Here is a 25,062-nt window from a genome sequence, read left to right as displayed (position 1 = left end):
ATCTCAATGCAGACAAAAGTGATTTATGTGGGGAAAAATAAAGCTACCAGCACACGTAAAAACCACCAGGTTCTCCATTGCTGCTCAGAACATAATAATGAGGTTATGACAAGCAATTCCAGTGGAACTTCAGCTTAATATTTAGTGGCATGAAGAATCACTAACCAGAGGACAGGACAGAACAGTGAGCACATGCTTCCACAAATGCCATATCCTAAGCACCATGTGCAATTCTTCCCCCTGGAAAAGGAAATAAAAACTGAGAAAAGGTCAGAAACATTTGATAAAGATGATGAAAGGTCTAGAGTAGTCTCCATAGAGGGAATAAACAAGTTAGGTAGGACCCCTCAGTTTGGAAAAAAAGATGACTGATAAGGGATATGACAGAAGACAATAAATCGCAAGTGTCCTGAAGAAACTACAGCAATCAGTTGCTTGTTGTTGCTTTCAATGCAAGAAGTGGGGATCATTGAACAAACCTATGAGGTGCTAAAATACTACTTCACACAACAGCAGGTAGGATTTTGGGGCCCCCTGCTATAGGATGAGAGCTAAAAGTCCACATGGTCTCAGGGAGCAAATTTATGGAGGGCAATTACATAAAGGACCATTAAACCCAAAAGACATAATCTCTGGTCCAAGAAGCCCCTGGAGTCTGGAAGAATATTCTGGGCAAGGATCACGGTGTATTTACCCCATTCTTACATAAATTGTAAGAATAGTTTTGGCCACCATTCATATCAGTTTTCCCTTTGAGAACAGGCAGAAGTCCATTGTTAACACACCTGAAAGCATTTGAGCTACACAAAGAAGAGAATTAGGGAGAAGTCTGTAATTTCAAGGAATGACAAATGGAAAATGGGAAGAGAGAGGCAAAACATCAGAAACACAAGGAGGTATTCAGGTGAGGCAGGAGTGTACAGGCACGCTCCCAAGTGATGGTTTGGTGATAAAGTGACTGGAGTTATCCATCCTGCCAAAGACAGGCATGGATAACTCATTTAAAGAAAAAATTTGGCTACCTGGGCAAGCACCCATGTAGCCAACAGCCTGCTTAAATGTTAACTGAATAGAAATACCAAGTGCAGAAGAAACTTAAATTTGTAACACAAACAGCCACACCCTAGGAAGAAAGCCAGATTTTAGTCAAAAACCAATACTCAGGTTTGTTTAAAAAACACGGAGCAATAAATTAAATACAATTCAATACAACCATGTATTTGGTACAAGGGTGAGCCACAGGGGTGGCAAATCCCCCTGGAGGGAGAAAGGTGCGGGCAGGGTGCGTACCCCGGTGCGTGTGGGATGCTGCAGGGTCTGCGGTCCCCCGACACCGCCCGTGCTGGCTGCAGGCACCACACGTGCGGAGCGACCTCGCCGCGCTCCAGCTGCAAAGCCCAGCGGCAAAGGCATGTGGGCACGCCGGCCAACTTCATGGGGACATTTGTCGGGAATAACAGAACTGCTCTTGTGTCCGCGCCGCTTCGCTGGGGGTTGTTTACAAGGCTTGTCCTGGGCAGAGAGCAGGGAGAGAGAGCGTGCCGAGTTCAGCTCCGGCAGCACTGCAGCATGAGCACGCCACCGATTGTTTTCAGGGATGGAGTTTTCCCACCGGAGGAACGAAATGCTCTGATTTTCCTTTGCCGCAGTTTCAAAAAGGGGCTGTTACACGAGCTAAATTGCTTCCTTTTACTGTTAGGTCTAAATTTGAAATTCATGGGCAGGAATTTTTCAAGGGGTTTGTATACTTTGAGAAGCCTCATTGACTTTTAATAGGATTTGGACCTTTAAGAAAAAAAAAAAAATCACCACAGTGGCACTAGGCTATGGTATATCAATTTTGCAGCAAATTAAAGTAAGAAAATTCTAACAAATTTCCAAAAGTAACAAATGACTAACATCAGGCAAATGCTGAAGAAAAGCATCTCTTGTGGTGCATTTTGTTCTCTCCTTAGCATTCTAGGCTTTTCACTCAACAGATTTTAAGGATCCAGCAGTTATTGGAAGTTGAGGACTTCTCTGAGCAGCACATCATCAGGCTATTCATTTAGATGCAGGAAATTTTTTCTTTTTTCCCCACTATCACATATAAAACCCTGTGCCATCAGTGCAAATATCTACAGTCCTGTGTTTCTGAAAACCAGCAATGCTAACTAGAGAAATCACACAAAATTTAATAGGGACTACTTACAAGGACAGACTTCATAATTTGTGTTCAAGCTTAACATGACTGCTTTTCACTTTGTCTTCCTTTTAAATTATTTGCAGCAACCACCCGGGCAGAGTTTCAGCCACCTGAGCATCAGAGCCACAGTAGCCGAGAGCTCAGCAGAGACAGACAAATAGAACACACCAATTTCATCGGGCTCCCAGCCTGGGAAAGTGGGACAGTGATTTCAGCTACTACCAACACAATTTTGGGCATCTTCCTTTCCTGCTGTCAAGGCAAGAGCAACTGGGACAGGGCAATTGGTTTAAGGAAACTCGCAGTATTAAAAAAAAACCCAATAAATCTGCAATCTCTGGATTTGCTTGGAGATATAGAGTGAAACTGCTGAACAGCACAAGAAAATTAGACCCCTAGTTTCTCAGCTGATATCTCCCACTTGCACTTGACAGCAAAAAAAATACACCTCCAAAAAGCCAAGAGCAAAGCAAAATTTCATAGATAACACAGGAAAATGGGACTACTGAGAGGATTTTAAATGATTGGCTCTTACTCTATTACAAGTCTAAGTCATACCCAATTTCAGTCAGTTTATGATCCAAGAACCTACTTTTCTTTAGCTCCCAGATAAAAGCTTCCTATTCTCATTTTAGTCTGCCAGTCATAAGCTCAGTCAAAAAAACCTAATCAGGACTGTTCATTTTCTATAGTTTGCTTTCTGCTAATTTAATTGTCTGGATTGTCTGTATCAACAAGTACTCTTCTCAGCTTAACCTGTCAAGCTTGTATCCTTAGCAGAGTCACTGACTGAAAGGAAGCTGAAACTGCTGCTCAGGAACATCAGCAGATACAGTAACAGCAGGCATAATTCAAACCAAATTCTAGTTTCTTCACATAGGTTGTAACACTTGACCATTTGATAATTTATGGAGATCATCAGAACATAAAGATTAGATGGATTCAAATCATCATCAGGGCTGAGTACTGCAGACTACAACTCATAATTGACATTGGTCTTTCCATCCTTCTTCCATTTTTGAATGCCCAATATGCCAGAATAAATGTGAAGATAAGAAAAACAATGTTAAGTTTCATGCTTGAAGTTTCAAGTTGCAAAATCTTTTTCCTCATATACTTTTAAGAATTAAAAATTATGGTTCACACACACGTCCACTCAAAAGAAAATTCTGCTGTGCTGCTCGGAGCTGCTAAAACAGAACCTGTCCCATCATAGCTCTCGACTCAAAGAACAAACTCAAACCTTAGCAAAATACAAGGGCAAGAACTGATCTTTTATTAACCTATTTTATGGACTCTCGAGAGGAAAATGAGTCCTGTCAATGGTTCCTCACTGCACGAGACTAATATCTCATCAGAGGACATGGCATTATTTCACTTTTATGTCTGTCCCTCAAGAATTCTCCCTTTGATGAAGTAGTTCAAGGGCAGACATCAAAAAGTCTGTTGTAGCAAGGTACAGCAAATGGATCCAAGCCACACAAGGCTTCATCAATAAAAATACACATGGTAAAATTCCGCTTGACAGACATAAGAAATATTTGCATCACTATGGTCCTAGAGGAGGACAATACCTTATAATGCTGGTCACTTTCCTTTCAGACCAATTTGACAAAAGTACACAGTAGTGCTGAAACTAAACCACAAAGGATGGAATTTATAAGGTAAGTTTCTGAGGTAGCCAACTTTTTTTTGTTTCTAAGTCAGATTAAATAAATTGCCCTTTTAGACCTAAATAACCTTTTAAACATCTACTATACAACAACATATATACCACTGTGCTTTTTTTTTTTAAAACTATTATTTCAGCTATAAACAAGTTATCTTGCAAAAATTATAGATGACTCCCCCTTGAAGAACTGACAGAGGAACAGATGACCACAGCAGATTTGAGTGACGGTCAAACTCTTCCCAGGCGCATTTCAAGACAGGAGTCTGAGGCACACTCAGCACACCTGAAGATCTAGTTAACAATATTTACTAGCTGGCTCTGTCAAGCAATTTATCACTCTGAAGAACCTCACACATCAGTCTCTGGTAAAATGCATTCTGCTTTTTTTTTTCCAGGATGCTGCACATGGTTTTATTTTGAATAACCAGGCTGTCAGTCAGATATCCTGTATGTGCATTGGTATGGATACTCACACTGATTCTCTTATCCTTTAAAGAACCTGCAGTTATCAATAGTAATCAGACTGGGTGGTAGGTGGGGTAAACAATCATAGGAGGAAAAAGTGGTTTTGGAATCTATGTGCTTTGAATGGAACCCCAGGTTTTACTTCTGAAGGAATTTTTGACCAGTTACACACGTGCAGTGCATTTGTGCATACCACTGTTCCATTAAAAATACGGCCTTTAGATTTTACTGGTGCCTGGTCTGTTGCCAGCAACAGACACACAAATCCACCAATAAAAGGGAGTTTAAAATGGTAAAAAGAAGACACATTTGAAGAGAAATCTCTTTATAGCTTTCATTTAAAATATAAAATAGGTGAAACTTTAAAAGAGGAACATCCCATTCCAACCAAAATTTTAAAATACAGTTTCATGCTAAAAGCAAAAGTGTGGAAGTCAGCCTCATGGAAGCTGCCAAGCAATACAGAAAGAAACCTAATCTTTCACATTACTGGCATCTGTCTCTTTGCTTTCGTGGCTTACATGAGCGTTGGCATTTTTACTGGATTGATCTAAATCCTCAATTTTATTTTCTATTTCCATAGCACTGCTTTCCACAGGACTCTGGGAAGATTCTTCACCTATTTCTGCTTCCATTTTTGTGACTAAATCATGTTCTTTATCTTCCACATCCATTCCTTCCTCTGTTTGTGCCAGTCTGTGTTGAACTTCTTCCTCAGTTTTGTTTTCCACTTCCTCCTCTTTCCTCTTTGCTTTAAACACTTCAACTCCCATCATCCTCAGGTAATGAAGTCTCTCATTCTTGGGCACAAAGGCACGGAGTGAAGTCTTCCCTTGCCAACCACACAGCACTATTGGACACTGAAGATCGTGAGGTTTTCTACAAACAAACAATTAAGTTCAGTCGATTATGAGAAAGTTCATCTTCAAAACTTCATTTTATAGCCATATACCTATTCAGTTCTAACACTGAATGCATTTTGTAACTATTCACAGAAGATGAAAGTACATTGTTCTTAACTTCAACATCTACACAGGTACCTGCTTGTCTACAAGCAAGCAAGCAAGCCAAAAAACCAAAACCTCAAAGCTATTAAATTTCTGCAACAAGCAAGATAACTTTCTGTCTCTGGTTTCAAAACTAATACATGGAACAGCAAGATGAAAGTTTACATTTAAAAAGTTCTCAAGAGTTTTGTCCACAGAAGCTACTTTGTCCACAAAAAGGAACAATAAAATGTAACTTTTCCCATTCCAAATGCTGGACTTTACAGGGAAACAAACAAATAAATCACACACAGAGAACTGTGGACCTCTAGCACAACTACCAGCTCTCCTTTATGAAGCTAAATTCTACACTTGTTTTAAGAATTCACAGACAAGACAGCTTCTCTCCTTGTCATATTCTCTGTATCCTCTCTGGCTTTACTGTTTCCCTCACTGCATCTCTAGGCCTCTACTTCTGTTTTTGCTGAGTGAAAATAAATTCTTGTCCAGGTCTTAAAAGTGCATAAATGGAAAGCAACACATCTACTTACTCAGGGTCTGGGTCGTACTTCAGAACTATACTTCCCATCGCTACAGGGAAGGGGAACAAAAACAAAACAGATGTGTTACTTGGTACAATGATAAAATGATTGTAATCTGAAAATGCTCAAGAAAACAAGTTTTCAGACAACCACAGAGCATGACATGGCTAGAGTTATCTACATCAGTACACTGAACTATACACAATACCAGATTTTATTCCCTTTCTTTTCAAACCAAAGTATTTATACAGTTACAGAAGCAATTGCCAATTCTGCCTCCTCCAAAATCCCAAACAAACAAGTTAAAATACAAAACCCACACAGTGGATTAATCTACTCAGTGAATCTAGCAAGGAACTTTTACTCAATTAAAAAGAACATAAGAGCATGCCAGCCCAAACTTTATAACATTTTCTTCTTCCCATTTTCTCTCATCAAACATGGAAGTACAAGGATCAGCAATGAGTTGGAAATAAAACAATAACAGAAGGCTGAAAACCAATTTTCATTTCTTGAAGCATCCAGTGTAGAGGAAATAAAAGTTTAATAGGAGTAGACATTGCTCCCCATATTTAAGAAAATCAAATCTGAGTAAGTCATACATAAGCTCATGAGAAGCAATTGCAGATGACAAACAAACAGTTTCAGCTGGAGCACTAACAGGCAGAAAAACCAAAAGCGTATATAAAATCTTTGTTCATCAGATATTTTAAACGCTGCCTCACAGCACTGCTTTGCAGGAGTCATAAGTTTGGCAACTCCTCTGTTCTCTAAAGCTCAAAACCTTAAAGGCTGCAATCAGAAAGGACTACAGTATCTAGCAGCACACTGGCTTTCAGTAATGCTTACTTACCTAACAACTATATTTAAGATAAATTTAGTCAAAATTTTTAGCAAACACTGTTTATGTTACAGGACTTTCATAGTCTTCTGTGTAAAGTATAAAAATAATTTTGTGACAGCAAAATTAGCAGGCTTACCCATGTCTTTGACTTTCTTCTGTGTTTCACTGCTAAATTTACTTAAGAATGGATTTTCCTGGGTTAGCAAAATTTTGACATCTTCTATGCAGACATTTATAATCCTTGCATGAATGAACGGGTACAGAGTATAAATCCCCTGTTTAATAAGTAAACACAATTATTTCAAAATTCAACCGCTACTTTCTGAAGGAAAAATGTTTAAAACCTAATACCAGAAAACAATTTTCACATTTTAAACCAAACGAAAATGTAAATTACCATTAATCTGACAAAGTTAATACCAGCTGTTTTACAGGCTCTCGAAGAAACCTAAAGCACCTCCTTTGAAAACACAGTGCTATGCAATTACCTCTTGTGCTAATCTGAATGCACATCCAAACTGTTCACCATCACTGTTGCGAGACCAGACTTTTATCCCTGTGTTAATAACCTGCAAACAGCAAAGCCAAGAAGCATCAGTAGGGAGTATAAATTCTAAATTACCCCTCTGAACTTGTTTTTTCCTCAACTCTTCGACTAAAAGTTCATTCGCACTGGACACTGAATTAATGTGAAAATTCATCCAAGGGAAAAAGGAACTCCTGCTATAGAAATGCGGTGCTCTCTCAACATAAAATGCCTTTTACTTCTTTCCATATTGAAAACTGAACAGTGTGAGGAAGTGGCAGTCATAAAATGAGGGCAACAAACTACGAATATCTAATTTTAACTTTAGTTTGAGTAAGAATTTTCTGTGTGATTCTGGGAAAGTCAGTCAAAGACAGGATTTCAAAAATGTACAAGTGATTAATTATTTGTACACTATATCTATCCTCTGTGGTACTCAAAGTCTCACTACCTAATATAATGCACAAATTTCTTAAACTTTTGTCAATTATTTAGCCATTTCCTGCATGGGGGATAAAAGAATAATTATTTATCCATCCCAAAGATCTGTTGCAAAGATGCACTGAATATCCTCAAAAATTTTCAAGATTTGACTGGACAAGGCCCCAGGATGTATCTGATCCAGCTTTGAAGTCAGCTCTGTTTAATGTAGGAAGGAAGCTGGACTAGATAACCTCATTCCAACCAAAATTACACAATGACTTTCGAGACATATCTTTAGCATTTGCAAGACATTTTCCATAGGGAATCACATTTAAAAAAAAAAATTCTCTTTTAATTCATGAAAACTACTTATTATCTCACAATCATTCACCTTAACAAACCTCCTAAATGTTAAGTTGTTAAAATTACTTTGAAACAACGTCTCTATGTAACATAGCCAGTAAATAATTCAGCTGAACTTATCTTTTTGGTAGGCTTTCAAAGCTCCTAATACTTTCATAATTAAGGGGCTGATAAATACAACAGTGTCAATGTAAACTTGTAAAGTTACCTGAAGACTACATAAAAATGCTGGCACGCACACAGCAGTTATATATTCCCTCTCTCTACTTTTTTCTTTCATCCACCAAAAATATACTGATTTTCATCTCAGAGACTGTTCTTTTCCTCTCAGAGTCAACTTTTCATCTCTAACACAGGAGGGACAGAGAGGAAAACATTAATCCAGACTTAAAAAAACAAAAAAAGCCTGTCAGAGGGCTAATCCTCTATGTAAACAGTACATCTGGCAAGTTCAAGGAGATATCCATTGATGCTTATGAACCATACCTTCATCCTCTCACTATTGTTCAGAAGCACATTCCTTAGCTCCTTAGAAACCATGTACAGCTGCCTCTTTTTTCCTTCTTGAGTTCGAGTCAGTAAATTCGTCTTGGGAAATGATGGGTCCAATGCGTAAAACTTCCTGTGGCCATAATACTTGTTTTGATTAACTGAGCAATAAAATCACATACTCAAAATGCATGGGTTAGCCCATTTCCTCCAGCTATCTCTGTAAACACTTAGCACTTTGGCTTCAGAACACAAAGATTAGACTTTCTAAGCTGCATGACATCAGAAACGACACGCTGTTATAGACACTGAGACACACTGGAAAATTTCCAGTGCAAACTCTAGTTGGCTATTTTTACTTAAGTATTTCAGTGTTGAGGAGAGGGGGCCCTGGTGCAAAGTCAGGCAAAAACCCTTATACAAGACCAACGAGACCCATCTTTTGTGATGAACTGAACTTGAACTACTAATATTCCTGAACTAATAGGAATCTTACTGCCAAAACAGAAACTTTTTTTTTTTCTTACTGGATAGGAAGGAACAGTGGATCATCTTCAGGGAGAAACACAAAAGGGTCTTCTTTAAAACCAAACAACTTCATTTTTTTAGATGGTGGTGGTCTAAAAAGAAAGTAACATTGCACTGTCAATTTCAGTAACAGTACTTGGTGTAAAATCAGTATATTCAGTTCATTTAGTCAACACTTGGCTTATTGTAACAACAGTATGGCAAACAGAATACTGGCATTTTCTTGTGCTTCAGTAACACTACACACAATTTAACTTGTTAAAATGAGGATGTGAAGCAGTGCTTTGAAACAGAACTCACAAAAACAAGTAAACAGAGATTTCTGACAGAGTGCTTGTGAAGACAATAAAGATCTTCCAAATGTTAATTTCTGAAAGTATTTTTTCTCTGTAACAGAGAAGAAAGTACTAACAGACTTACGAATGCTAGTAAGAAAACTGGCTATTTTCCAAACTTGCTGAACGAAAGACAGACAAGGCAGAAAACATGGAAATGCAAAACAACTGAATGAATTCATTAGTTTTTCTTGATTGACTTCTAAATAACAAAAGAACTACAGAATACTCAGCAATTACTGTCACAGGACACATACTTAGATGTGGTCCTTACCCGCATACTCCTTCCTTTTTGCTCTGCTCAGTGTCCGAATTCTGCAATTCTTCCATTTTCTTAGACTCTTCATTTTCAGCAAGTGTTGGTTCTTCAATAATACAGTCAGTACCATTACCTGAATTAGCTGCTGTCACTTCAGTATCCCCTGTTCTTTGTGGTAATTTCTGATGAACCTATTTGAAATTACAGTATTTTCAAAAAGGCAGAAGTGGTGTCCAACTTGTAACAGAAGGCACCTATGTGCTTAATTCTTGTCAACTTGTATACAAGTGCTTAAACAGATCCATTCAGAGAGTTAATCTGATTACTAGATCAAGATACCACTACAAATTGCATTTACCTCTAGTACTGATCCGGACAGTTCCGTACCAACTGTCCAAGAAAGGTATTTTTCTACTATCTACAAAATCATGTTCAAGCACTCAGAGAAGACTATTTTAAAACAGGATCTGCTGTTTTCTTCCTAACACTCAAAGTGACACACATCCTGCTGCTGTACACCTTCTGTAAGAGTGCTACGATGTTCAGCTTAGAACAGCACAAACTATTTGGAGGGTGCTTCCTTCTGAATAAATGCTTCTTCCCTACTGCCACAAAAATTTTACTCATAAATAGTTCTAACGAAGCAAATAAAATAAACACCTAAAAGGGATTCACACAAGAAGTTTTTCTTATGGACATGACAATCTAAGAGATCAAATAAATTACATCAACTTTAAATCCTGTTGCCAGGATTTTAAAGACAATTGACAACAAATGGATTAAAGGCAGATGGCTGAAGCTGCTGCTCCAAACAGTTTTACATCCATTCCCCGTGCTGCTGATCTGCTAATCTGTTAGTGAATCACTCCTGAGCAACCAGCCACAGAGCAAGATAAACTCAAATCAGAATTAGCTTACAACACAGCAGAAAAAAGCCTTTAGGAGGGGACCACACACAGCTGAAGGAAGTGACAGCTTTAGCTATCCAATATAATCTGCTTCTGTAGTTCTTCCAAAGCCTTAATTTTAGGGTCAAGATTTATCTTGTTATTTTACTATCATTTCAAAATCCCCTTTCTTTTTTTTTCTTTATTCTATTTTAAAAGTTGTCATGGTTTTTTTCTTAAGTGCTTCATGGATTTAGGAATTTAATTTTAATTGACAAACAACTGTAACTGAAGGGCAGACAGAGAACAGTTACACTATGTCTATTATGTGCAAACTTGAAAAAAAATTCCTGAAACATTATTAGTAATTAACATTTTAGATAATTTAAAAGAAGTTACCTTAGGCTGACGTTTATTCCATGGCATTGGAGACTTTTTTATTAACACAGCCACAAAGAAGCCACCTGTGTTCTGGTGATGTGGCAATATCCTAAGACTAGAGAGAAAAGAAAAAAAATGTTGCTGCACATTCATAGCTGCATTTGGACTCTCACAAAATGCTAGAAGGCCCATATTTATATTTACTTTCAGGATAAGGTAAGTATTCATAGTAGGATTGTGCAGATTTAATTTATCAAACTAGAAACAGGATCTAAAATAGAGCATTCTGACAAAATGACTTGCATCGATGCGACATGTTCATTTCACCATTCCCATCTGAGCTTTAATGACTCATTTCTAAACAATATTTTTAGGATAGCTATGGAAAGCCTTTAACAGAAAGTCACACTGTTAAACTGTTAAAAGTTTTACATACTTTTTCAGTAATTTTGACTGTTTATCTCTATTGGATGCAAAAAATTTAACCTTTTCATGTGGGTACTTATTCCTCTTACACAACTTGCAGTAATTTCTCCTGATTCACTGGAGTTTAAATATTGTGCCCTGGCATTACATATGAAGCAATCAAAATATACTCAGACCTACACATTCCTATTCTGATCTAATGATAATTTGCCCACAACCACACATGTTACATCAAATCCTCATAAGATCTACTCTGAGAAAACTTACCAGCGTTCCAAATTCATTGCCTTTAGCTTCTCTTCATCCTTCACTGGAAACATAGTAGGACGTATTTGTGTTTGTCTATTTGAAGGCACATCTTTCCACTCTTCAAACCACTGCCCGTCTTTCAGCATCACCTTCAAAGGAGTAAATATAACTACCATGAAGAATTGAGGTCACCATTTTACAAGTTTTAATTAAAATATTTGCAAACCAAAAAGAGAACTTATTTCCTTGTACAGAAAATTAAGTTCTTTAAAGCGTATTGTTTCCTTGCACATTGTACGTGTGCACTTCAGTGTAGGAGATTCTTGCCAGCTGCAGCTCTTTGCTGCAAAAAGCATGCAGTCAAAGTGCAGACTGGTGCTGAACCAACTACAAAGATCTCTGGTAACTGCTAAAACATATAAACCACCAAAATCCAGTGGAAGGACAGTGGAGAAATTTATAAGAAGACTGGTGAGCCATCAGATTTAGGATACACTACTCCTTTTTTTCCATGAGACTGGCTGTGAAACATTCTGCTATAGACAGCTTCCAAGCAGTATACAAAGGAAAAGAGCTACTGCAGTATAGTAAAGATCAGAACTGAGGAATCTCAATTTCATTACACAAGAAACATGCAAGAGTGCAACACAACAGCTTGGTAGGCAGAAAGCCGCACGACAGGGCATATACAGCTCACTGACAGAGATGCTTTTGTGGAGAGTTGCTGAAGAACCATGTCCCCATGAATTTTATAGCTTCTCTGCCTTTACTCAGAACATATTTATAGATCTGCTCTAAGACACTGTGTAGACATAACATCACCTCAGTCTGGCTAAGGGTCAAAGCTTTTGATGGACTCTTAACATACAAGCAAAAGGTTAGAGCCACAACTCTTATAGGAAGGCATTCTGAATGCTCTTCAATCAAAAATACCAAAGTGAAAAAATAAGCCAGGGAAAATTTGACTTCAGAGCTCTAGATGCCTGGTTTTGTACTGGATGTTAAAGCTGAAAGAAAGTCCCAAATGGGGGTGTACAGGGCAAATCCATAAAATTAATCACTGAAATGAAGGCCCATTTTTGTTGTTAAGGCAAAAAAGTAAAGAAGTTGCACTGATGGCAACTTCAGGACTGGCAAGTATGATGAAGTGATTTCACGCATCTCACTGTGATTGTCTTGAAAGTTTAATCAAGTGTTCTAGTGGAAACTGAAATGTAACATTTATCTGGAACACAGATTTCAGTATCATGAAGTCTGGCACTTCTCAGCCACAGATCAAATCACACATTGTGCCTTTCCACATTTCCTGAAATAGAAATTACTGTACTTACAGGATTAGTATTTCAAGTGAAAATATGCTACATTTCATAGTGCTAGATGGAGACAAGACAGACTGTACTTCTGAACTGCTCTTCTTTGGAAGTCATGACTCAAGCTTGAGCAAAACCAACAATAGGAGTGATAAATAACTGAAGCCTAAAAAAATCTAGAACTATTATGGTTTTACCAGAACAACTGCCAAGCAGCCCTGTGCTGTTCAGTTTTGGTTTACCAGCCTAACTGGTAGGCTGGTGTGACTGGTAGAATGACAAAGCACCAAAGAACATGCTGAACTCTCTTCTATTGCACTTTTACTGACCACCTGTGAGGGCAGAAGGAAGAGTAAAAGTGTTGCAGAAGCAGATGACCAAATCTAGAGCTAAAAAGGTGTCTTCCTCCAAGCCCAAAACAATTCACTGGAGTTCACTCAACATCTGGCATAAGGAGGGAATACAGAATGCTATTTGCAGGCACCCAAATGTCCCTTGAATGAAACCTTATTTCTGTTTTTGCTGTTTCCAGAGATTTACAGTCAACTGATGCTTGGGAATATTCAATATAATCAGTTACATAGCTCCCAGAAAACAAATGTTGCACCAGGGAACAAGTAAACAGCACCAAAGCAAGCAAATACATCCACAATGACATGCTAGCCAGTGAGGCCTGAAAATATACAGTAGCAGCAAATAAGAGCTGAAGCAAGTCTGGCAAACTTTCAACACATTTTGTCAAACTAGTTTTTAAAACCTGTTAGGGAGATTTATATTTCAACTGCAAACAGAGAAATAGATGCTACAGGGAATACAATATACTCTTAGTGATCATTATATAAATATATATCTAGTGGCTTTATGGAGTACCAAAAAAAGGTAAAATTAAGATCACAGAGCCACAGTTATGCATTTTACATTTATTCTTCAGGTACAAGCATAAAGAGTAAACCTTAGGAACTGTAAGAAGAAAGAAATCAGCTAGTTTCTAAGCTGAATTTCCAGTGGCAGAACATAAACAGATCTTTATTCCCTGCATCTCATTCATTAGCCTGCACACAGGCATAAACCTGTCTGCCATTGAAGAGATTAGTGAGATGGTAAGACAGAACCACCACTGGCATTGCAAAGGCACCCACTCATAACTAAAATTTAATCAGTTTCTTTCCCTCCTACTAGGATGGCCTTCTACTTTTCTTGACTATACTCATAACAAGAAGATGAAGCAGCTTTGGGTTTTTTTGCCCCTCCCTACTAGTTTGTTTCCAGAACTGAAATCACTTAAGGCCTGGAACAAAATACAGGATTCTATTAATATTCTAGGATTAGTCACAACATTGCAGGTTTTATAGCTTATTTGCAGAAACAGTTTCACAGCTTTCACTTTCAAATGATTCAAATGGACCAGCTGAAGAAATGCAGAATCTAACATTCACAGACTCTAAAGACAGAGATGGATGAGTAACATTAAAAGTGGCTGAAATCATGTTGCCATCTACAGGCCACATACAACAGAAAAGGGAATTGTACCAAGAAAGTATAGGAGACAGAGGAAAGACACCTAGAGGTAAGAGGAGAGCAGATGAGGAGCCAAGAACTTACCTCCACAAAGACCTTCAGCTTAGCTGTCTCCCCTAAACATCAAATCACTGCCATTAATCCAGCTCAGCCTAATGCTCTGAAATGTTACACTTCTGAATTTCCCTTATTTAACACTCTACCACAGACCAAAAACTTCACAAAAATATCAGGATGAATACCTTCCATTTTGTAATTCCTGGCATCCTCTTCAAACCTGGTAACTCAGAAGAGACATCAGCAAGTTCTAAGGCACCTGAAATCCCAAGAACATAAACGTTCTTGAAAACAGAGTTCAAGAGTTGTGTTGCCAATTAACTTTTACAAAAATAGTTTTCCTTAAAGTTTTAAGACTGTTTTAAGAATACTACTTTTTAAAACTTTCAAGAAATTAAATGCTATACAACTTCTACCATGCACATTAACAAAGAAGCTGAGAACAACTGGTAATAATAAATACGTAAGTTGCAACCTAGAAATTAACCAAAATGTAACAGTTAGATATTTTTCATAGCAGCTGCAGAGTAATATTCTACGACCTGTATCATAAAACATCAATGTTCTAAGCAATGCAATCACTGAAGTTTTTATTCTCATTTAGTTAGTATTTGGATTTACTACACTGATTAAGTATTTTTCAGGGAACTACTTTTGGTGTAACTAAGCCTTCTGAAATGCCTATGATGTTCTAGTTTCAAGGACTTACAATCTCAATATATTCCAGTGAGAGAGGAAAGAGAATTTGTTATTTTTTAACTGGAAAGGAAAATTCCAAACTATTTAACACTAACAAAAGGACAAAAGACTCTATGCTTAAAATATGACAAGTTACTACAAGAAACATAACAGAGTATAGTTTAATCTACTGAAGAAAAGCTTTAAGCTGTCCAAACTCAAGAAAGAATGATATAAAAATTTACTGTTTTAAATAGGTGATCTCCCTAGAGAAGAATAACTTCTAACATTGCTTTTCAGCGGTTCTGAATACTTAAGTTATTTAACAGTCAGGTAGGCTTTTCCTGATGTTGTACACAATTTATCAACCTGTTCTACATGGCTATAACCATTTACTCTTACAGTGACAGCTTAAGCAAGTCTTTTAAATAAATGAAAAGGTGATGTATGAATTCATAGACAAATTCAAAAATGACATCTCAAATGTGATTACACTTGATGTTTTGCATCCATCCTTTGAATACTCTTGCCTCCCTACAGCATGACTTCAGCTGATGTCTCAAGACTACATCAGACTTATCAGACACTAAAGAGTCTTGTCAGAAGTACTACAATTTCCAGTAGTTGCTACAGGGTACAAAAAGACCTTCTCCCTACTCCTTCATCCCTAAGGAAAAAGCAATCTCTCATCTGTTTCACAAGCAGCAAGATAACACTGTGCTAGAAAGTACCAACAAACCTTCTGAACTGACCTGAACTATTTCTTGAGGTACAATGCCCCTCGCAGACCACTGCACGACCTCTTTACTACTACCTTCTTTAGCTACACCTGTGTTCAAGTTCCAAGCATTAACATGCACTTGCTGGGACACATCATAGCCTCCAAGTAGGCCTCAAAACACCTCCAAGGGCAGAGACTAGATCTGAACATCACAGCCAGTCAAGACCCTTCCTTCAAAGTACTGAATTTGCCCCAGGTGCTGCAATTGCTGGCCTTCACATCCTACTGCTTTTCTGCTCCTATCCCAACTAGTTCTTAATGCTTTCCAATCTTGTAATTGTTAAAATTAATGCTGGCTTAATATGGCCTTAGATAAGCCAAGCATACTATAATTTACTGGAAATGTGTCTATGCCTACCAAAGAAACTACCTCTAAATAAAAATGTCGTTTCACAGAATCACAGAATAAGCTGAGTTGAAAGGGACCCACCAGGATCATCAAGTCCAACTTCTGGCCCTGCACAGGACACTCCAAGAGTCACACCATGTGCCTGAGGGTGTTATCCAAACACTTCTTGAACTCTGTCAGGCTGGTGCTGTGACCCCTTCCCTGGGGAGCTGTTCCAGTGCCCAAACACCCTCTTGGGGAAGAACATTTTTCTAATATCCAACCTAAACCTCCCCTGACACAACTTCAGGCCATTCCCTTGGGTCCTGTCATGGTCATCACAGAGAAGAGATCAGTGCCTGCCCCTCCTCTTCCCCTCACAAGGAAGTTGTAACTGCAATGAGGTTCCCCTCAGTCTCCTCTTCTCCAGGCTGAACAGAATAAGTGACTTCAGCTAGTCCTCATCAGGCTTTTCCTGCAGACCCTTTACCATCTTTGTCGCCCTCCTTTGGACACTCTCTAATAGTTTAGTGTCTTTCTTATATTGCAGTGATTAAAACTGCACACAGGACTTGAGGTGAGGCTGCTGCAGTGCACAGCAGAACAGGAGTAGAAATTAAATAGTCAATTCCTAATTAATCTACAAGCACTTTAGCTCAAGTGCTGTTTCTAAGATGATGAAATTTCATGCATAATTTGGGGCCAGAATAGTTCCTGGTACAAAGTAAACATTACACTAAACAGGCTACCAACTTAAAGAGTAAGTGCAGCTCCAGGAGCAATAGAGCTGCTTCTGCTCTGTAAAAGGCTCAACTTAAAAAGTCTGTGGAACTTTTCATAACAAATCTAATTAGATGTTTCCAAATTTCAGGTTATTGATTCAGAAAAAACAGTACACACCAGCTACGAAATGGGCTACTAAACCCTACTATCACAAAGTGATGCAGTGCAGCTTCCCAGCTCATCTCAATTTTTCCACCTCTTGTAATGTCAGCCTTCAAATGCAAGTGAAAAATGCAAAAAACCCCATGAGTTAAAACACCTTAAAACTCCAAGCACATCAAAATGTGGGTCAAAGGATTCTAAAGGTATCAGTGGCTCCCACCTAATGGTGTACAATTACCTTGCTCTAACTGCTTAACTACACACCGGGCTTTTTACTCCTGTAGTGAACAGCAGCAATGTTCCACACTGAGTTTTCCAAAGGAATTATGAATGTCAGACATGGACTCTAACCAGTGAAAGCAGTTAGTGGGAGCCAGATAACAGAGACTGAATGCCACTGATCTGTAGAAGTGTCCTCTGTATCATTAACACAACTCTTCAGGTTTTGTACTTGCAGCTGATTCACACCCATTTCAGAAGACTGCTCATAGCAACATTAATGAAACCCTACTGGTACCAAAATAATTCTGTAGTTTTGCAAACTAGGAGTGTATAATCCACACTAAGCTTATCACTAGTACCATCATACACATATCCTTTTTTGGGCTGAAGGGGGGAAAAAAAATAAAAAGAAAGGAGTTCCCCACTCTGTTCAAGCTCACATTCTCACCTTGACTCTTTTCCAGCAGAGATGCGATCACAGCTTCATTTTCGATGGGATTCAAGGAACACGTGGAATACACCATTCGCCCACCTTCTGCCAGCTGTTCAACACCACGGGTTGCAATTCTCAACTGCAATCTAACAGAACACTCTTGGTCTAGCCAGCTATCATTCAGGAGCCCAAAAGAAGCTTTACTGCAGACACACAACTGTCCCTGGGCTAAGCCAGCACTTGGGGAGTTCTACAGCTGTCAGCAGTACACAAATTATAGTCAGTGTTAAACTAAGTCAGCTTAGTGCAGTCTATACTGCAGACACACTCACAATGACACCTATTAAATTAAAACAGCAATTAGATCAGGATAACTTTGAACATAACATTCTCTATTTTTTTTTGTTCTTTCTAGTGCACCATCAATTTTATTATAAAGTACTCAACACTAGAAAAATAACACCTCGAAACATGACTCTTCTCAGAAATCCAGTTAAAATGAGGAGTAATCTGATGATTACAAATATTATGGAAAATACAGCTTAGCTAACAGTGGCTTTCTGAGAAAGGTATCACTGAGTCAGGCCACGAGCTTAGACCTACCTGCACACTTACAACAAAAATGAAACCTGCAATAATGAATGACTTGCCAAGAAGTCATAGTCAGCTGAGTCACAGCAACCAATGGCATCTCCAGCTTGTTAAAAATACACAGTAAAATGCTCTGAGATATTTCAGCTGTGTTGCAATCACTACATTTTACCATGTACCTGCACACTTTCAACAAAAATGAAACATGCACTAATGAATGACTTGCCAAGAAGTCATAGTCAGCTGAGTCACAGCAACCAATGGCATCTCCAGCTTGTTAAAAATACACAGTAAAATGTTCTGAGATATTTAATCTCTGTTGCAATCACTACATTTTACCATGTGCCTGTACTAGGCTAAGTACTCATTCACCATCAGTTTACTTAAATCCATCTCAGGTAACTGGAACCGTTTATGTATGATCTCTAGTAGCCTAAAGACTTCAAAATATCACTATTAAATTTTACAACTTAGTGTATTTGCCAACAGTATTTTACCTGCCTAAATGCTAAGAATCCCAACCAAGTGATTTGCTCCATTTTATTAGCTACCCTGTCTAAATCAATTCAATGAATATTTTAATGTCAGGTATTTGTAACAATACAAGCAATTCAGATTCACATGCTCCCCTCCTCACATCTGAAACCCCACATTTCCTCTCAACAGCACTAAGATCTTGATTTGAGAGAAAAATGACTCTTCTTAGTGTCTGTTTTGTCATATATTAATATACGAATGCATGCGGATGTTAAAGATATAAAAAAAGGAGAGAAAAATGAAAGAAGTTCAGATGTGTAATAAGCATTTTTTACCCATGGAGCTGCAAACTGTTTTGTGTTGTCCACTTCTTCCACACATCAATGTTCTTCCTCATGGTTCCATCTCCACTGCAACAGAGGTTGAACAGATTTGTATTATTTGCACGTAAAACTCATTCCATATCCAACTCATTTATAGCAGCACAAAAATAACAGTTCCTCTCCCTTGTAACTAGTTCTCCTACACTGTTCCGTTTCCTCACTGTCTTGGTATTTCAGTGTCCTGAGTATAAGGTCAAAATTTGAAGCCCTTCAACTGATCAAATTTAAGGACCACTTGGAAGGAAAAAATTCACCTTGATTCCACATCCCCACACTTTAAAGGCATTAGGAAGTCACTACAAACCCTAACTCACTAACCTACTCAAAAGGCACAATTCAGTAACACAAAACATTCAGCACTGCACTTAAAGCACTAAAATCCATGTATTCAAATTTACATGCAAAGTACCTGCAGGGGACGTCACATAAAATCCTGTCATAGAAGAGGATCTCTTTTCTTCCATCAACATCTATTTGTAGGTTAGGAATGCTGGAGGCATCATGATTTACCACCATGATGCATGGACTGTTTAATCTCTTAGCCTGATGAACCAGCAAATAGCAGCGCTTGTTGTCAACATCATTGGCAATTACAAAACCCTCTGGGAACATAAAATAGTGGGAAAATGCTTCACTATTCAGCAGCTAAATAATTTTACATAGTTTATTACCCAATCTTCGAGAGTTGTGTAAACTTTTCACTAGAGATTTTTACTTAAAAGACTGCTTATGAATAGAGGAGCCCTTACTGAGCATAAAGTAACTTAAAGTATGTTGAAGGTTAACTGAGGTGTCATAGTCTCAAGAGTTTTAGCTCCCATCCAGTAGCAGTAAGACACAGTCAAGGGCCCTCCAGCTTTTCAAAGTAAAACCCGTAAACAGAAAAAACCCCATTGTCACCAAAGAATCCCTACATCAGCAAATTTTCAGTAGAACACAGAAAGAATCCACATTCTCTACAACTTTACAGTTTCAATGGGCAGTATTTTCTGTGAGCATCTAACCAAAAATAAAGATTCTGAAGCTCACAAAAATGATAAATATCACAGTTGCTTTAAGTCTAAAGCAGTTTAATCCAGTGTTTGCAGGATACCATGAAACCACAGAGCCTCATGGGCCACCATCTACTAAATAAACCTGATTTATATACAGAAATTAAGCTCTAATCATATTTTACTGTAGTCTGGACTGTAAAGATACATATAATTCATCTCTCTTTTTCAAGCAAAGGAAGCCCATGATGTTTCAAATCAAATGGGGGGTACCTTTCATCTCATAAGAACCCCTTTGGGAATTCAATATGTAGTTAAATGCAGTTACTCATCTGTGACATTAAAAACAATTTGCTAAAAGAAAAAGCAGAAATTCCAAGTCACAAAACTTTTTAGAGTTTTCCAGACTTACTGGGAAAAGGAACATTCATGTCTGCATGCAACATTTCAATGAGCTGTGCAGTCTTAGATCCAGGTGCAGCACACATATCTAGAATCTACAAACATAAGAAAGTAAAAAAACCGTCCTGCCTTGTACTTTTTAAGTACTTGAGAAATCTACTGTGTTCCTGTTTAAATTAAGTATTTTTGAATATGCAGAATTACAATTGCTCTGAACACCAATTTGAAAAAACGAAGTACAGTTCTGTTCTTTGTATGCTTTACCTTTGAAGTTCGAAAATATAAAAAGAACTTTAGTTTGTAGGGAACAAAAACATCAGCTGAAATAAAATTTGAAAGAGGAACCTGGATACAGATATGGGGATATGATCTTTTTATAAGCTCACAAGCAATTCCAACTGAAGTTAACTGGAATTTTACATATACACACACACATTAAAGGCAAAGTTATACTCAAGAGCAAGTAGTACTTTTCTTTAAACTATCACTAAATTAATTAGAGACAGCTGTTTATATAGATTCTGTAAAAATAAATTGCTCTCTCTCCTTTCACATTTCCTTTTCAAAAAATGAAGGGAGCATAAATCTCTTGTTTCTCTGTCTTGGAAGAAGCACTTGGGAAGTGTTTGAACTGCCCTGAGTCAGCTGAACACAACAGCAGAGACACCAACACCTAAACTGATGTGTATTTCTCCCTCCTAGTTTATCACCAGCTTGGATTGTGAGTCACTGGTAGAGTCACTTCCACAGCAAACCAACTGACATCTCACACTGTTCTCTTAAGCAAGGAAGCTTAGAGTCTTTCCTCCTGCCTAGTTAGAGATTTTCAGAAACATATGTCTATCTCCTGGACCTCTGGCTCCAGTAGAAATCAGCTGAGATCGTGCAACAGGATAAAGGATGGGAATGACCCCGCTCAGGTCCTCATGCAAGCCCGTGGCGTGATCAAGACTAAACCAGAAGACAGCCCCCAGAGAAACAGGAAGACAGCTCCAGAGAGCATGTGCTAAGTGCTGTCATGCAGCAGTGCTAACGCATCATGAAACACACCCTGCAAGATCTGCTGTTTAAAGTCAGAGCTGTGATGCTGCTTTCTGCTTTTGCAGATAATGCAAAAGATGATGAAGAATATACAAGGCTAAGCATGCTCTAAAACTGTCCAACAAACTGATGGTGAGGGAAAACTAAATTGTGAAAAATAGATTAAAAACGAACACAGTTTTGGAAGTTTGACCATCATTAATTTGATCCTTGTAGAAGATGGAATCAGCATGTTAGCAATGACATACAGAACATGCTGGTTAAGCAAAAGTAACCTGCAATTCTGGTCCTAACAAGCAGCTCATAAGCTAAGGCACTAAGGACTATAAAAGGCTCTAATTGACAAGTCAGGGCATCATTACATTGTTAAACACTTGCTGTTTTGGCACAAGAGAGGATGAAGAACCTATTCTTAGTCTGATTTATGAACAAATTTGTGAAATCTTACTTGCATTTCTGGAAAATGCTGAAATACGTACCCAAATTAACCATTCAATGTAAAACCCCTATATTGCTATCTTGGCATATACAATGTAAGGTGTATGCAAAAATAGCCCCACAATTTGTGTTTTACATTAAGACTAATGTGTTCACTACGTGTTCAACTCCAGACAAAAATCAAAATACACCTGTGACACATCAGGACTGAGTCTTTCAATCCATTATGCGCTTAAGAGTTGAGAAGACCTTGCCTCACATAAAACAGCCACAGCTGTCTTACACTGGGTTGGGGTGAAAGCAGGACAAAACAAGGTAAAAAGTTATATATGCTAAGTAATGTTAATATAAAAACAAGTACATACAAACTAGTCTTTAAAACATATGTCGGAAGTTTGATAAACTAAAAGGTTTAAGATACAGCACGAAAATTTAAGAAAGAAGAAGACAACATGGCTGCTTGAGATAGCAAGGCAACTACCTCATTAACTTAACAGAGAAAAGAGTAACACCGCCTGACAGATTCGGTCTGCAAACAAGCAGAGAGTATGAAAACATCACCAACGTTAAAACAGAAAGTTTGCTAGCAGATATCCTCATTCCTATGGCATGCCATAAGAAAATACCATGGGCATTCCTTAGACACTTCAGTTAAAATTAGCACCCTATAGTGTTTAGCCACCACCAGCAGCACGTTTCAGCTCACCCAAAATATTTCATCTAACAGATTTATAGAGTAGAACTTTTCAGCTTCTTCAAAAGGCACAGAGGAGTTAAATCTACCTGGTAGATAATATTATCACTTACACCTTGAAAACTACATCTGTTCACAGTGTGATGGAGTGAGGAAGTTGAAAACAGTCATCCAACTTTAAATGCAGGTTGAAACAAGAATACATAACTCAGATGCAGCTAAACACATTTACACTTTGAAAATAAGACTGTGCAGCTGCTTAAAACCTAAGTGGTTTTTGCAGGGCATTACATACAGCTGAGAAAGCAGATGTTCCTCTGATAGTGTGTTTGTGACCTGAACATTAGTTGAGTGCTCCTGTGTATGTGCAGAAAGCATAAACATACCAACACGAAACAGAACTGTGTATCAGCCTTGGCACTCCTGTTGTGATTTGTAGTTTAATTAAGCTCATTTCACAGAACAAGCTTTAGTACACATTATATTCTACACTTACCTTATGATGAGGGCTAACATCAAGCAGCAGAGGTGGGATCATACTAACAGCTTCCTGGCGACTGATATTTCCCTTGAAAGGAAAAAAGAAATTAAATTTGGTTTTATTCCATGAAAGAATGCATTTCTTTTGCAATAAAACTTTTAAACTGCTAAAAATAAAACTTTTAAACTGTAAAATAACAAAGCAGTCAGAAACACATTACTATAAACTCAGGATTAAATTTTGTTTGAATTTAGCAAAGAAGAATCACAGTATTTCACCCAACTGTAATTTCTAATAATTGCGTATTTACTCCAATTGCACTAATTCTGTAGTTTCTGCTCAAAAGAGAGGAGAAACTGGCTCAAATCAAGTGACAAACATCCATCACTTAAGTTGTCATGCACATGCAAGCACTTTTTATCGGATTTAAACATCTGGTTTCTAACAGCAACTGATTATTTTACAGGGACTCATTTTAGCACCCCCAAACAACAATAAAAAATGCAATTAGTTTAGGAAAAAATTTCTAGCTGCAGTTATGTGCCAGAATCATGGAATGCATCACTGACAGCTGCAACGCAAAATCCAGATTCTTCTGAGCTACTCAACTTCTGCAAGAAAAGGTAGAGTCTCCATCTTTCATAATGTATTTCAATAAAGCATTACTCAGGATATGCCAGAAAAAAATCAAGATCTATCAAAAACTTACACATTCTGTCTCGCTAACCAGAAACTGATGAAACTTCTCCAGTTGGGGGGACTTGCGTAAGATTTTTCTACTCAAGTTAGTGTGCCAGGCTAACTCTTCAGGATACCTGGGGAAAAAGAGATAGGAAAAGGGCAGAGGCAAAAGAAAGAGACCGATGAGCCATGCTGGATGCCGGGAACATGCAGAATGCCTTATCTCGCCTCCACATCACTCACCAGCTCAGCGACTGCGGCATCTCGACTTTTTGGCCATCCACCTCCAGGTCCTGCAGCTCTCGGAAGTACTTTTCCTTCAAGCAATGGAGAATCTCTTTGGCGTGGCTGCATGCGAGAGACACCCGGAGAGACACCGTATGGAGAATTACAGAATCACAGGAGGATTTGGCTTGGAAGGAGCCCTAAAGATCGTGCAGTTCCACCCCCCTGCCGTGGGCAGGACACGTCCCGCTGTGCCAGGGGCTCTGGCAGCCGCTGTCGGGAGCGCGGCCCGCGGCAGCCCCCAGCCCGTACCTGCGGTAGCCGGTGATGCGCAGCGTGGCGGGCAGCGGCTCCCGCAGCGCCGCCATGAACGCGTCCCACTCTCCGGCGGGCACGATGCCCAGCTCCCGGTAGTACCGCTCGAACAGCTCGTTCTCTTTCACGATCTCGGGGTAGCCGCCGGCCCAGCCCTGAAGAAAAGCGCCGCCGCCATCAGCCCGACGGCCCCGGCTCTCCCCGCCCCGCTTCACCTCACCCGGCCCGGCTCTCACCGCCTGGTGTTCGCCGCCGCCGCCGCCCCGCTCCTGCTGCTGCTGCTGCCGCCGGCGGTCCCGCGCCCTGCGGCCCATGGCAGCCAGGCGGCGGCCGAGCCGCGCCGCCAGCCCCGCCGTGAGGAAGCACGGCTCCCGATCCGCCTCCGCTCCCGTTCCCGTTCCCGACCGGCCGTGAGGGACCGCGCGCCTGCCGCGTGCTCCCGGCGCGCACGCGCAGACCCGCCCTCTCCCGGCGCTGCTTCCCGGCGGAACTTCCCGAGCGCCGGGCACGGCCCGGCCCCACCCACAACGGGCGGGCGGTGCCAGGCACGCCTCCGGGCACGCCTCCGGC

General features: G+C 39.2%; 1 protein-coding gene across 1 annotated transcript; it reads right to left on the bottom strand.

The window, feature by feature from the left end:
* Positions 1 to 4,642: 4,642 nt before the first annotated feature.
* NSUN2 (NOP2/Sun RNA methyltransferase 2) lies at positions 4,643 to 24,910 on the bottom strand. The gene is made up of 19 exons (XM_082296967.1): positions 24,729 to 24,910; positions 24,490 to 24,647; positions 24,196 to 24,300; positions 23,981 to 24,086; positions 23,287 to 23,358; positions 20,628 to 20,712; positions 19,633 to 19,825; positions 19,176 to 19,250; positions 17,788 to 17,918; positions 14,631 to 14,704; positions 11,579 to 11,709; positions 10,904 to 11,000; positions 9,633 to 9,808; positions 9,023 to 9,115; positions 8,493 to 8,628; positions 7,183 to 7,263; positions 6,831 to 6,969; positions 5,860 to 5,899; positions 4,643 to 5,201 (listed from the first exon to the last, which is right to left on the bottom strand). Exons 1-19 carry the CDS (start codon positions 24,804 to 24,806, stop codon positions 4,796 to 4,798), a joined length of 2,376 nt encoding a protein of 791 aa, XP_082153093.1. The 5' UTR covers positions 24,807 to 24,910; the 3' UTR covers positions 4,643 to 4,795.
* Positions 24,911 to 25,062: the final 152 nt, after the last annotated feature.

This window comes from Coloeus monedula (genome assembly GCF_965178545.1).
Source record: "Coloeus monedula genome assembly, chromosome: 1".
Lineage (NCBI taxonomy): Eukaryota > Metazoa > Chordata > Aves > Passeriformes > Corvidae > Coloeus > Coloeus monedula.
This window is presented reverse-complemented; position numbering and strand designations above follow the sequence as displayed.